Raw genomic sequence first — 14,874 nt, 5'->3', positions numbered from 1 at the left:
TCAAACTGCTGGAACACGTTATCGCTAGTCGTAGATCTAGCGATTTAAAACCTACAAAATGTTTTAGCAGAATATCAGCACGGATTCCACAGAAATGTTTCCACAGTGACACAACTAGTTTATGTCACTCACGATTTTGCCCCATCTATATAGATAGGAAACAACAAATTGACGCATTTTTTTATTTATCGGAAGCTTTCGATTGGGTACCCTATGTGTTGTTGGGTGGAGCGAATCAAGAAGCTGGTAGTCCGCAAAATTTCGTGCGACGGATTGAGCCATCCTTCGTAAACACACACAGTTCGTTGAATGTACAGTAATCCCGCGTTATAACAAAATCGCTTTACTCGAAATATCGCTGTATTCGAAATTTCTTCTGGTCCCAACCCAAACACATGCATTTTGGACCGCATTACTCGAAGAGTACGAAGAGCGTGACCCGCTTAGAGCGAAGAGGCGAGCGGGGGTATCTCCGAGTGGCGGCGACCCAGCGGCGAGTCAAGCTGTCAACATGTCGATTCAATGCAAGCCGGTGTTTCCCCGGCGATTTTCTCGAACCGGTCATGCTCAATTCGCGCCATTTGACTTTAGACAAGCGGTCCAAGTGCGTTGTATTATCATTGAATTTTGTTCATAGACATTGATCAATGGCGTGGACGGGATGGTGCGCGTACAACAGCACTCGAACCGTACAATTCGCAGCGTCGTCGACAACGCCATGCCGAGAAACCGTTGTTTTGCAAAGATCACGGCTGCACACCTCAGGAAAAAATGGTCCAGTGATCACGCAAAGTGCCTAGTGAAAAACCCGTCTGTTTTCATGGTTGTGCTCTGACCCAGAATGAGCGGGCAGTCGTTTTTTGAGCTCACAAACACAACCTCAGACTCAAGCCACGGCATTTGCGGCCTTTCCCAGAACGAAAATCTCGTAGCGTTCTGTGACGCCCGCGCGCTCTTATAAATGTTGCCACTGCCTTTCCTCCTCATTCGCTCTCCAGTCTGCGAGGCGATCGGACGCCAGTCACAGCTCTTCACGGCGCCCAATCACGGTGACCACACCCCATGCAAGGCGTCGTCAAATTGGAGCCGGAGTTGCTCGCGCCCGGCAAGAAATTAATACAAAGCTCACTGCCTTTTTTGCACTAGAATTTAAGTTTTGCTTCTCTGAATACATTGTTTTATTCATCGCAGTTGTGGCGCAATTAAAGCTGAACTGCTATAGTTTTTCTTGACTGGACGCTTATATCGAAATTGTTCGCCGTCCCGCTCACTTTGTCATAACGAGGGATTACTGTAATTACTAGAGACGTTATCACCGTTCCAGGTCAAATGTACTGCCAGTACTGTAGGGGGTCCAGGAAAGATCCGTACCAGAGGCGTCGGAACTATTTTTTGAGTGGGGGAGCCAAAAAAACTGTACGATATGTTATCATCATCATCATCATCACTTATTTTCCTTGAAGACCCATGCATGCGCAATATTGTAGGTGAATAGGCTAGATAAATAAGCCCAATCACCGACATAAAACCAAATCAAATACAATCAAAGTTTGATCCAACATCACGGATTCTGGAGAGCAGTCAAAAATATCTTAACGCTCCTCGTTAGAACCAAAGCATAAAAAGAAAATTGAATATTCTCTGTAAATCTACAGAATACCCCAGAGCTAACAGTTAACAGACATTATGAGGAGTCCTGTTTACATTAAAGTGAAACATAAGCAGCTATTTAACAGCGAGTGAAGGAGACAGACACCCACGCTCGGAGTTCGCAACAGTGTCAAAACGAAAGGTTGAATCGCAGAATTATTCTATTTTTGCAAGCCTCCATTTTCGGAATCGTTGGTCTTTCAGTCAGCGAGCCCTTGTTTAGAGGGGCGTCAGCGGAAGTTACGGGTGCCCTTTGACTGGGGGAGCATTTGTACATTAGGGGGAGCCGTCGCCCACCCTGCACCCCCTGTTCCGACACCCCTTATCCGTACTATCGGTTTAATCTTTTTTTCTCACATTTATAAATGGCGTTGGCGAACACATGGATGAAAGTGTACATAACGGATTGCTTGCTAACGATTACGTTCTTTATTCTCTTACGGCTAGCAGCTGTTTTCAAGTTTGTTTGAATAACAACCTGTAAACTCGCGAGATGTGCAGACGTAATGGAATGCTAATTAACTTATCTAAAACATATTCTATAACAACAACAACCATGATATTCGATGTCTCACTGCTATAAAATTGGAACTCAGCATATTAAAGCCGTACCCTCAATAAACCATTTAGGCCTAACAACAAGAAGAAGGCTTTGGGACACACATTGCGACAATATTTGCAATGAAGCACTTAGAAACATCTGCTCTCTGCGCAGAAAGCTTAGTCACTCAATTAAAGAAGTAAACTAGAGGCATACCGCGCATTAATTCTGACCCAGTCCTCGAGTATGAATCAATTGTATGGAGTCCACGAACACAAAACATATGGCATGAATAGAGTGGATCTGACGGCTCGCTGCGTCATTCATTCTTTCTCATTACGAAGTCAGATAATCTGTTGCTAGCATGTTAAAGGATCTATGAGTTCGAGCCACTCCAGAAATGTCGGCGTATGTCCAGGCTCAAGTTGCTGTAGCTGCTTTTTCACAAGAAAACTGGCTTGAACAGTGATACATATCCTGTCCCACCACACGTCAGCCACATTGAACCACTCAAAAGCAATACGACCATTGCCCGCCCACACCAATATATTTCAAAAATCTTTTTTCTCGTGTACAATTCAACAATGGAATGCTTTGCCATCTTAGTTCGTGGAGTGCTCTGATGTAATTCTTTTGAACGCTTGTTACCAATACCTCTTTTGTAACCCGTCCTGCTTGAACAACTACGCTTCCGCAGTAAGTGAAAATAAACTAAAAATAGAGAAATTGAGCACGTGTTGAGCAGCAACACGAGCTCAATTAATTTTACAACGGTGCTTGTAAAACCGATTGGTCTAATAATATCGAGTGTATATCCCTTTTTAGCAAGGGCAGAGCCAAAGGCCAGTTGGCAAGAATTCACACGTCCTAAGGGAAATCTTTGCTACATGTAGCAGATCTCCAGGAGATTAATTCACTGAATAACGATTCAATCATCGTTGCTGTAACGCCAATTAAGGCAGTTTTTTTTTTTTGTGCTTAGACCGGCCGAAAGTAACTAAATTATTTAGCAAACGTTGTGACGTTGATAAAGACTGGGCGCACAAAAAAAAAAAAGAAACTATGCCCAGCTCCATCCAGTGTGACATCTGCGGAAACAGGGGAGCTGTGGGTTGTCTTCACAAAGATTTCGTTTAGCTTCGACTTTTTTCTTGTTTGTAATGTTGGGGTCATCTTAGTAGCTAATTGTCATTTTATTTGTTTCGGGATACTTTGTATAACACAAAAGATAGAGCTATTTTCTGCAATCATAAATCCCTCCGTAGATGGCCATGCTTCACTCTGCAACACACGAAGAGGAAAAGCCAGCTCACTGAGAAGAAGCCTATACGCCGATCCCTTTTTCCTCTAAACAAATTCACTGATGAGAAGCCATTTTTCCGGGGGCAATATAGGCCGTTTGATTTTAAAATATGAAGGCCATAGGGCCTTTTTTTATTTCATTATGAATTTTGTCTATACTAGAAACCGGTTTCTGCGCGGCGCAAAAACCTCCAGTGAGAGCTTGACACGATACAAGCAGAGAGTGTTGTCAGGGCCAGAGCTGCGCTGCTAAAGATATTAAACTAAGCCATACTTATGTTAGGTGCCGTCGAGCCCAGAACATGTTCACATCCTCCCCAGAAATCTCAGATGCACAGCAAGCTAAGCTATCAGCCAGAAGGACCCTTATAGCGCGGTAGCATTACTTGGCTAGGTTGGCGTAAGGCATCGGCAAAACTCGGCCTCAAAACTCCTAACCCTTGGCGCATGCTCGATTCTTCTTGGCTACACCATGTTCCAGAGCGCGTGCAACAGAAAAAAAAAAATAAAACAGGAAAGAACACTTGTCGCGAGCTCAATTCCCACTGGCTGTGACGCGTCCCAGTGACTAACTAGAACACAAAGAAAAGCACATGCGTCTGACATCTCGCCCGCAGTTTCAATTGAACTGCAATTTCTGTGGGGTCAGTATCGCAGCAGCATGGATAGTCATTTTGCCAAAGATAGCTGAAGTGAGTCCTATGTCGAGTTTGTAGGCCGAGCGTCGATATCGAACGACTTGTCGACGAACCGAACTGAAAGAATCGCGTTTTAATTCGGGAATAGGCTCAGGTGTACTCAGCGGAGGGAGAGAGAGAGAGGAGAGAGAGAGAGAGAGAGAGAGAGAGAGAGAAGAGAGAGAGAGAGAGAGAGAGAGAGAGAGAGAGAGAGAGAGAGAGAGAGAGAGAGAGAACTTTGTTGTAAAACAGCCAGTAATCCTAGACGTCAGCCAAGAGCCCTTGGGCTCTAGCGGCGTCTTCGGCCAGCTGAATGGTCCAGACTTGATCCGCTGGGTCGGAGCTGAGCAATACGGTCTCCCATTGCTCTGCACTTAAGCGATGTTTCGACCTAACGTCGTCGCCTGTGGACAAGCCCACAGCATGTGCGCTAGGTATGCCTTGTCCTTACACCGGTGGCACTTGTCAGATTATTGCTCGAGGTAACAGTGACTGTACGCAACCGGGTGGTCACACCTGTTTTTTGTCGGGCCAACACCGTTTTAACACAGAGAAAAGTGGGGTAAAAAAATCAAACCCCTTTCATTTAAATAAAGAGAAAGATGGTTGAAACGCAAAGCTTTCGATGCGCGAAATAAGCGGGCGATTGCGATTGATTTGTTTGAATTGAATTGATTGATTGATTGATTGATTGATTGATTGATTGATTGATTGATTGATTGATTGATTGATTGATTGATTGATTGATTGATTGATTGATTGATTGATTGATTGATTGATTGATTGATTGATTGTGAGGTTTAACACACCGACGCAACGCAGGCGACGAGGTGTGCCGTAGTGAAGGCCTCTGGATTAATTTTGACCACCTGGGTACCTTTAACGCGCGCCGAAATCTCGAACACACGGGTGTTTTCTCTTTCGCCTGCATCAAAAAGCGGCCGCCGCCGCCGGGAATCGAACCCGCGTCCTTCGGATCAGCAGCACAACGCCTTAGCCACTGAGTCACCACGGCGGGTGATTTTCTTGAACTCGATTTATTTCAAAGTTGGAACATCCGGGGATAATTCGAATTCCAGCATCGTAAATGCTTCGACCGTATCAGGATGGCGCAATCGGATAGACGTCGGCTTTATGACGCGAAGAATATCACGGGAAGCGTTTTTTGTACCGCTTTCCATTGGGCGAACAGGAGCACTTCTAACTGCACCAAAGGTGCTCTCGCGAGTTCCGGCGTCTTCCAGTGGTTGGGCAGGAGCAGGGGCGTTGTGTTTCATTGGTCGAGGAGGAGCACTTTTTTGGCGCCGAGAGCAGCCGAGAGCAGTTCTCGGGGCTCCGTCGCCAGCGGCGGAGTAACAGGGAACGCCGAGGAAGTCACATGACCTCTTTTACGTCACTTCTGGTTTTATCCCCGGGGTGGCGGAGAAAAAATGGCGAAATCCAGCAGCCGCGATTGTCGTTCAGTGCGTTCGGAAGCAGTTAAGCGCCGCCGTCTGGACGAGGAATTGCTGCTACTTTTAGATGGTGAAAGCTCCACAAGTTCAAGCGCGAGCTCATCCTCGGACAGCAGCAGCAGCGATGACGACGACGATTTGACGTTGTATGAGTTTATGTTCGAGTACCTGTTCTCTCCGCCGGAGCAGCGACCGAAGGTTGAGTCGTACCTGGAAAAGACGGTTGCCGCATATTCTGACGAAGAGGTGAGCCGCTGCATCCTACTTGAAACGCGTAATCAATAACCGGCCTGCTTTTTTTTTTTCTCTTTACCTCGCCAGTTTCGCAGAAACTTCCGACTGTCACGGTCGGTTGCAAATGCGCTTGCTGCCGAATTCGCGAAGTCGCCGCACTACCCTTCAAGAAGAGACCACGGAGGCCTGCCCCCCAAGTCCCCTGAAGAGCATGTCCTGTCCTTTCTGTGGTGAAGTATTACAATTATTTAGCAGTAAAGAGAGAAGCTTAGATGTAAGATGAGTGCCCTACTCGTGAAGCTCTGCAACAAACTCAGGCGTGTGAAATTGTACTCGGTCGCCAACGCGCCCCGTCAGCATCGACCGGGTGCTGGCGGAGTTGTGCTGGAAGAAAAGCAAGAGATCAGGACGCAGGAGGTGCAGTTGAACAGATGAAAATTTAGAAAGGGGAGGGGGGAGAAAATAATATGCAAGGGCAGGAAACGGTGAGAGAGTTTGGGCCTGATTTGTTGCCGAGCTTCACGAGTACGGCACGCATATCACGACGCCTTATAGAGTTCACGTAGACTTCACATACGTAGAAATTGGAGGTGAAATGTGCGCAAATGGCCTCGCAAGAATTAACATAGTCTCGGGTGAGGAAGGGGGGGGGGGGAGGGGGTAATTTCACCTCTACGAGGCGCCTGCCGGAATTTTAAGGGCATGAAATTCACGGCGCATGTACCCGGGAGCCAAGCCTGAACTTCAATGCACTAATGCGCCGCGTGATGGTTTACCAACTGATTTTTCACTAAATGATTATGCTGCCTGGAATTTGCTTTTACGTGCCACTGATCTTCCGTTAGTCCCAGGCTCAAGTACATTTCAGTTGCCGAATCACACTCGATTCTATTTGCTCATTTTCTTCATTCAATTCTTGCATGTGCTGTTTTAAGGCATTTTAGGGGTAAAATACTGCACGTCTGCACCAAATGTGCTCTGAAGCTTGTTCAGACAACTGGGCAGATGTGGGTTTTTCCTATACTTCGCTCAATGCTTGTTGACAACGTAAAATGCTTGTTTACCATTTAGGAATATTATAGAGTTATCACATTTCTTGCAGGTATGCCGCCAACAAATCCTGCATGCGGGATGTTGCAGGACGTTTTGAAGTTGGGGAAAGCACGCACCACAGGATGATGTATCGAGTCATGGATTTCCTTCTCGACATTGCCCCCCGCATCGTGACCTTCCCAGATGACATGGAGAAACTTGCCAACGAGTTTCAGCGGGTAAGAAAAACCCCACTTTCAATTTCAACTGCAAAAATGTTTTTGATTTATTCAAAGCTGCATGTCAGTCGCTTACCATCGGAATGATTCTTCAAAGCTGTGTTTCTATTCATGAAGGCGGTGTAACTTCTGGTAAACATAGTATATACAGGGCACCCTTGAATTTGGTGTATAACAGTAAGGTTGGAACAAGCAGTGAGTTATCATTTATGCTGTAAGCTGCATGGGGATGTTGAAGAGCTCGCAAAGCCATTGTTTTCAGTTACATTGTAAGTTCTTCACACCTGCACGTAGTAGAGTTTGCGAAAACATGTCAAGCTGAAGCTCTCGGCTACTATGCGTAATGACCCTTTGCTGGAACTATCGATGCATTTCACGCTTTATTGCGCACATAACCATGCCAATGAATTTACGTTAGTACTGTACAAAACGAACAGATACAAGTACAAAACCAACATCCAAGGAAATCATATGAAAATGAGCTGTGCTTGAAGCTTGAAGAATTAGGGCACGACTTCACTTGCTACTTTGTTAGCTCATTTTGCTCTTTGTGTGAAACGTTCTAACATTTTTTTTTCAACTTTTAGGTTTCAGGGTTTCCGGACACTATTGGCTGCATTGATGTAAGCTATATTCCGGTTAGGTGCCCTGCTGGTAAGGTGCGGTCAGTGTATGTGAACCGGCACCACTACCCATCCTTGACACTGCAGGGAATATGCGATAACCGGAAGAGGTTCCTAGATGCCAGCACTGGTGCACCCAGTAAAATTCACGACTCCAGGATCTTCCGGCTTTCAACCATTTCGAAGAAACTGCCTCAACTCTGCGCTGGGAAATACCACATTCTTGGGGACGCAGCGTACCCATCTCGCGAGTTTCTGATGACTCCCATTCGAGACTATGGAAGCCTCGATGCCTCTGACAAGGCATTTAATGCCAAACTTTCATCTACCCGAGTGCTAATTGAAAATGCGTTTGGGGAGTTAAAGGGTAGGTTTCGGCAGCTACAGCGTGTGGACCTCACGACAGTAGACAACATGACAAAATTTATTCTCGCATGTTGTGTCCTCCACAACATCTGCATTGACAACGGTGACTCACCTGATGGTCTAGTTCCAGACATGCATGTGAACTCTCGGGGTGCTAATGATCCGAACCCTAGTGCAGCCAGAGTCTACAGCGGAACATCCAGAGAAGAGAGCCTCTTACGGGCACTTGCTGATGTTAAGAGAGAAAAACTGAAATCCAAGATGGGGCTAAAGACGAGGCAGCCACAAAATCTGTCTTAATGGAAGCATACTGCTCAAACATTAAATGCAACGCTTAAGCAGCGTCTGATTTCGCCAATGTTCAGGGACATTATTGTTGAGTATGAAATAAACAGTCATGAAAACATTTTCCTCCAAAGTGCACCTCTTTATTGCTTGAACCCCAGGGCCTCGCGGATGAGCTGAAGTTTGTCTTCGTGCATCTTGCGGCGCTCCTGGCGTTCTTGAATGCGCTCAGCTCGCCGCTCGGCGCGCCTCTTCTCCTTTTCTTTTTCCAGCTCTTCCCTGCGAGCCGCTCGCTCTGCACTAATAGCTCGCATTTGGTCAAAAAAATATTGCATCTGCTGCATACGACTGGTACTAGCACGAAGTTCCCTTTTCTTGGCATCTGCTGGCCCTTTTGAGCTTTGCCCACTGTCTGAACCGCTCGCCGGAGTACTGGAGATTTCAGGTGAAGTTGAGGGTACATCAGATGAGCTGCCGGAACTTGATGAAGTTGCCTTGTACGTCGCTCCATAAGAGTCCCTTTGGACTTCGGGCTCGAGGCTGTCATCAATGCTTTCAATTTTTCGCATTTCATCGTCGAATGGGACGGGGCAAGGTTGAGCACCGGACGTGTTGTTATTATCGCACGCTTTTCTCTTTTGCCTCCTTACCGTTTTTATGCGATTTTCACATTGCTGTGGCGTTTTGTTGCATCCAAGCACATCAGCCAGATCCTGGGAAACCTGTTTAAAAAGCATCTTCTTGTTCTTAAACTTTTTGAAAGGGCCAACTTGAGGGAAGTATTTATAGTAATAGTCTAATAAGAGTTTAGTTTCCCCTGGTGTCCACTCAGGAGCTGAAATAGAAATAAGGCTAGCTTTAAAGCACATGTGTCGGGCACTGCAGCGGTAGAAGCTCACCTCCGCCACCTCTTTTCCCTTGTGGCGCTGGGCCCGTTCCCATCTCGCCGGCGTTTGATGAAGTGGTGGTTTCTGCACGTGAAAAATAAGTGCGAGTGTGAAAACTCTGCCGAGGTGCCTATTCTGTGGGACGTGAAATGATTATGGTGTTCTGTTCGCGAAGTAAACGTCTCCTGGTGCGATGAATGTAGCATGTCATCAGCCCTTGCTGAACGCAAACATAAAGAGGTTTGTTTTGTAAACTCAAACAGGCATACAAATAATTTCAAAGCGTCAACCAGTAGAAGTGACGATAAACGGCAAAAAAAATTTCAACAGTACAGCACAAAAGTGCGGCCCCGTGACATATACATACGCAAATTACGTGCTCCGTCGTCGTCCGTCGTTTTCTCACACCCCGCGACGCTCCCGCTACCTGAAATGGGCCATTCAGCACGATAAATAAAAAAAAAAAAACTGGCAAAAAGTATTGCGAAATATGGCCTCTGATTGTTAGTTATTGGCGCTTACCGTGGGGATTCTCGTCAATGCTCTCCCGCGCGGCCAAGGCATCGATAACGACTGTAGTGAGCACAAACAAAGCCGTTAGATTGACGCTGTTATCGCTCGCAGCTAATTTTTGCGAGACACAATGCTTACCTGGTGTAGCGCGTAGTGGTGACCCCTTTATCATGGACATGAACATCCACTCGGCTTCATCATTCATCGCCATGAGGAAGGCAAACACAAAACCACCGGCACGTATCTGGCGAAACTGGCGCGGAATAACTGCGTGCGGACAACGAGAGCGCGCGAAATGCTCCGTGAAGCAAGCGCGGGAAAAGTTTGGTCACATGACCCCTGACATCACGCCCTCTCTCTCTTTTCTCTGCTCCCGGAGCAGCGCGAATGTTTCATTCGCGGAACGAAAGCACACGTCCCCGTTACTCCCGTGTGCTGCTCTGGCTGCTCGCTGCACTTGCTCCTGTTCGCCCAATGGAATTCGCCACGCTCAGAGCATCTCTTGTCGGCGGCCCTGTCCTTCCTGCGTGCGTCCGTTGTTGTCCGCGTGCGTCCGTTGTCCGCAGCCACTCTCCCCCTCTACTCTCCGGTAGCGAACACTCTCGCGAGGGGCATTGGATTGGATTCGATTGGTTTGGCTTGGCTTGGCTTGGCTTGGCTTGGATTGGATTGGATTGGATTGGATTGGATTGGATTGGATTAAAGTGGATTGTGTTGGATTGTGTTGAGTCATAGCCGCGGCACTCTCTCCGCGGTCTCCTCTCCTTCGGCTGCGCTGCGCATATAACCGGTGTGCCGCTCTCCGGCGGCCTTTCGGTCGACGGTTGCTCTCCGCTTGCGCTTGAACCCCCCTCAGCGTCGCATCACACCAGGGTTCCCGCGAGGGGAGGTGGGCGTAATTTTTTTTTCTCGTTTTATCATGAATCATCATCATCATCATCATCACGTACCTTACCATTGTGTAAAGTTGGCTCTCCCGTTGTGTGTTTTGGTTGCAACAGCGCCATCAGTCAGACCCAAAAAAGCTGCGTTTAATAATGAACACCCTCCTTGGCGGTGTTGAAAGGGTGTGGAATAGGTGTTTGGCGGGTAATGAAATTCATGCATGGCTTAGTGAACATACTAAATACAGCAGTTTCCCCACTACGCAGAACGAATAAAAAGGTTTTGCAAATCTGCGCGTTGACGTGTGTTGCTGACATTAAATTGCCTAATTCAAAAATTAGCGCTAAAATATTTCATTTATGCCACAGATATCCTCTCCCACGCCCTTCCTTCACCCCCACGAGGCCGCTCGACACTGACGGCTACTTCGAACCCTCACAACCCCCTGCCGAACAATCCTTCACCGCAGCAACCCCAATCTCTACCCTTCGCCGCTTTGCTTTCAATGTCTCGCACCGGATAGCCGCTATCAATCTCTCTCAGAATGTTCCCATAACCCATTTCCCCCTTTTCCTTCCCCCTTCCACTAAGAGCAGGCCCTGGAGAGCTCCGACTCGGAAGTGCAGTTGGCACTAAGCAACCGGGCCGCCCAGGTCGCGGAGAACATCGCATCCTCCGCCACCCCTCTCCCGTAGACCCAGTTTTAAATAAAGTGTTACTCCTCCGACTCCAGCAAGTAGCTTTCTTCTGCTGGCTATAAAATCAAGCAGAACAGACGTATTTGTAAGGTAACGTAAGTATATACTCGCTCTCTTCGTGCATCCCGTTGGTTTTCTTGCTCAATTCTTTTGTGGTCCAAGTGCCACTGTTGGGCGAGTTGAATATATCTGCATATCGCGCTGCGCCCTCAGCCTATCCCCATTGCCACGCGTAGCTGCGCTGCACACACCCTTATTTCAGGGTGTTAAGCAGCGTTACACCCTTATTGTAGGGTGTCCACAACAACACCTTTTTTTTCATCCTTTCACCCTTTTTTAGCCAAAACAACTTCTAAAGTTGTGTGTCGTGGGACTGGATTTTTTCACCCTTGTCAGCCAAAAAGGGTGGAGAAAAGTTTAATGTGCAGTGTATACATAGCTTGCATGTGACGTCTCCACATCCCTTTCTGTATGCCTGCTCTGAGCTTTCGCAGAGCTTTGCGAGATAACAGGGGCAGATACGTTCACAGCCTTCCACCGTGCACGCGCAGTGCTCCAAGATGGCCGCGACCGTAACGTCACAACAAGCTATGTACACGGACACCATTGCTCTCCAGAGACTGTGTAGACCGGTCAGAATGGAGGAATCTTGGCTCCCTATGACCCAAAACCATTACGCGGCTCCATGGCTGTGGCTTACTAAAGTAGGACCTAGTGAACGCGTGTGGCCTCCGACTTCGAAACTTGTTAGCAGCATGCACTGGGGCGAACATGAGTAAGCTTTGTATGCTAATTACAGAAGTGGGAATTGGATGAGCAGCAAGTACGTTCCCGTTAAATGTCCTTTTTGCTTGGCGCTGCGAGTGCGGGTATGTTCCCGCCACTACCGGCAGCGCCATCATGTGACACCATTGAAACATCTAACAGTGCTGCGCTATCCTCATGAGATGGCACGCAAGCAGTGCGTGTCATCTGGTGAGCGCAGCTTTGAACGCTGTGCGTATTATGGCGTTGATGTACTCCTCGTCTGACTTTGTGAGATTTTGAAATGGTAAACTGTAGCCGATACGAGGGATAATCATTGCTTGTACTATTCGGATGGTGTCTTCTTCCCTCATTCCATTCTGGTTGTTTGTTAGCCGCATGATTATGCGTGCCAGTTGGGAAGATTTAGCTCGCAGTTGCGTTATGGTGGTGTCCGCTCGAGCATTTCCTTGCAGGTGCATCCCGAGTATTCTTATTTGCCTCCTCTCTGGCATGGGCGCTGTTCCTATATATAGTTGTACTGGGGTGTTTTTGGACATTTCTGTGGTGCAATGGATTCGCAGGAAATCCGACTTTTCTGGAGCGCATTTTAGGCCATTCTGCAAGGCAAGCTTAGATATCCAATTCACTGCATTTGGAAGATTTTGCGCCTTTTCTTGTAGGGAGCCTCGGTTTACCCATAGTGTAATGTCGTCTGCGTAGATCACGTGTCCGACATTTGGGAGTGCCTGTAGTTCTTTGGCGATTTTAATCATGGTGACGTTGAATCAGAGGGGGGATATGATAGATCCCTGTGGGGTTCCCTGCTGGAACAGATCTGTTCGTAGTTCCCCCAGGCCGATCGTCGATGTCCTGTTTTCAAGGAAAGCCGCGACGTAATGGTAGATTCCTTCACCACAGCCTATTTTGGACAGAGAATCTAGTATGGCTCGGTGGGTGACATTATCAAAAGCCCCCTTTAAGTCGAGGGCTAGTACCAGGTTTTCCCCAGGGACTTTTTTGTCCAGTACTTCTTTTTTGGGCAAAAGGAAGGCATCTTGCGTTGGGAGATGTCGTCTGAAGCCGATCATGCTGTTCGGGAAAATATCGTCCTCCATGTAATTGGTCAGTTAACCTACCCCAGTTCACCTCCAATGAGAAGCTCACTCACCTGGGGCTCACGAACACTATGGAAGAGATATAACACGCCACCCTTTAAGCACAACGAATACGACTAGAAAAGTCCCGCACGGGGAGGGCGATCTTATGGGAAGTAGGCGATCCACCCGATCGCACAACGCCAAGAGCAGGAAACAGACCTAAACCCTGCACAACGATACCACATCGAAGCGCTGCCCCTTCCAAAAAACATGCATCCTAATATCCACGTAAAAATAAGAAAGTCCACGGTCAATTTCCTGCAAAGGAAATTCGAACATCACGATAATACGGTGTACGTCGATGCAGCGAAGTATGATGAAGAAACGGTGGCATTAGTGGTGACCACCCGTGAAGGGGACATCATAGACTGCATCACCATGCGAAACACCACCACAAAGCACGCGGAGACCGGAGCCCTCCTTCTCGCGATTCGCTGGGGAGAACAAAATGGCCGCGGCCTCATCATCACCGATTCGCAAGCGGCCGTGCGAATGCTCGCGGAAGGAAGAATACCACTTGCATTTAGAAAGGTGCTTCCGGAATCCCTCGAGAAAGTTCACAACATTACGTGGACCCCCGGACACGAGGGACTGCCGGGTAACGAGGCGGCGAACAGGCGAGCGTGCGACTTCACTCACCACCCCCTGTGACTGACGCCTTACAATACCCTAGCACCACTACGTACGGGGAATACCTACAAAATACCAGAAAAGAGCGGGCTACATATCCAATCCCGCATCGCGAACTAACAGCAAGTGAAACCCAGATGCTACGTAAGATTGAAACGAATACCTTCATACATAAATCTCGCTGGGCGAAAATTTTCCAACAACGGCACCCCGACTACACAAAAGACTGCAGGCTATGCGGAGAGACTGCTACCCTCTTCCATGCCACGTGGGCCTGCCCACACCTCTAGGCAGGGGCCGAACACCAAAAGAACCCGCCACTGACTTCCCGTGAATCATGGGAGGCCGCCCTCGTCAGCCCCGACTTACAGATCCAAAAGGACCTTATCAGCCGGGTGAAGACAGGAGCAGAAGCCACTGGAGACCTGGACAAAGGGTTCCACCTATGATTGTCCCATCCTTTTCTCCTCTTCCCCCTTTCCTCCATCTTTACCTCAATAAAGTTTATTCAGTCAGTCATCTGGTGAGGATAGCGTGCGCTGGGTCTAGAGGCCCAGCACGCCATGGGTCTAGCTGGTGTCCGACCTGTTGTCCAGCTCGGACCTCTAGACCAGCACGCGCTGGGTCTAGAGGTCTGAGCTGGACAACAGGTCCACCCGCTGCTCGTACGTGGGACTGGGATTAGGTGTGAGGGATAGGGCTGGTTGGCATTCCCAGACCAGGTGGTACAGGGTGCCGGGCGGGGGTCAAAAGTTGCAGGTTCTGTAATATTGGGTGGGGTAGATATGGTGGAGGAGGGCAGAGGGGGGTAGGAGTTGGTCTGGAGCCGGCGGAGTGTGGTGGCTTCGGCTCAGGAAAGGTGGGAGTGGGGTGGATGGAAGCGTTGACGCTCGTGTCTGAAGTGCGAGAGGATGTCCGCGTAGCCATTGGGTGTGTGGGGGGGAGAGGGGGACT

The 14,874-nt window shown here is 48.1% G+C and overlaps 1 protein-coding gene across 1 annotated transcript; it reads right to left on the bottom strand.

Annotated features, from left to right (window-relative positions):
- Window positions 1-9,116: 9,116 nt before the first annotated feature.
- On the bottom strand, window positions 9,117-10,263 carry LOC144167897 (uncharacterized). The gene is made up of 4 exons (XM_077697036.1): window positions 9,942-10,263; window positions 9,813-9,863; window positions 9,658-9,717; window positions 9,117-9,374 (listed from the first exon to the last, which is right to left on the bottom strand). The coding sequence occupies exons 1-4, from the start codon at window positions 10,012-10,014 to the stop codon at window positions 9,262-9,264; spliced, it is 297 nt and encodes a 98-aa protein (XP_077553162.1). The 5' UTR covers window positions 10,015-10,263; the 3' UTR covers window positions 9,117-9,261.
- Between the last annotated feature and the right edge of the window lie 4,611 nt (window positions 10,264-14,874).

The sequence above is a fragment of the Haemaphysalis longicornis genome, unplaced genomic scaffold (assembly GCF_048455015.1).
Source record: "Haemaphysalis longicornis isolate Haplotype H1 unplaced genomic scaffold, Haemaphysalis longicornis Haplotype H1 scaffold_1, whole genome shotgun sequence".
Taxonomy (NCBI): domain Eukaryota; kingdom Metazoa; phylum Arthropoda; class Arachnida; order Ixodida; family Ixodidae; genus Haemaphysalis; species Haemaphysalis longicornis.
Note: the sequence above shows the minus strand (reverse complement) of the source record. Positions and strands in the feature narration are given on the sequence as shown.

Coding starts and splice junctions, on each gene's coding strand:
- LOC144167897 (XM_077697036.1), bottom strand. CDS start 10,014: ATGGCGATGAATGATGAAGCCGAGTGGATGTTCATGTCCATGATAAAG. Junction 9,864..9,941: donor ACCACTACGCGCTACACCAG/GTAAGCATTGTG, acceptor TGCTCACTACAG/TCGTTATCGATGCCTTGGCC. Junction 9,718..9,812: donor CATTGACGAGAATCCCCACG/GTAAGCGCCAAT, acceptor GGCCCATTTCAG/GTAGCGGGAGCGTCGCGGGG.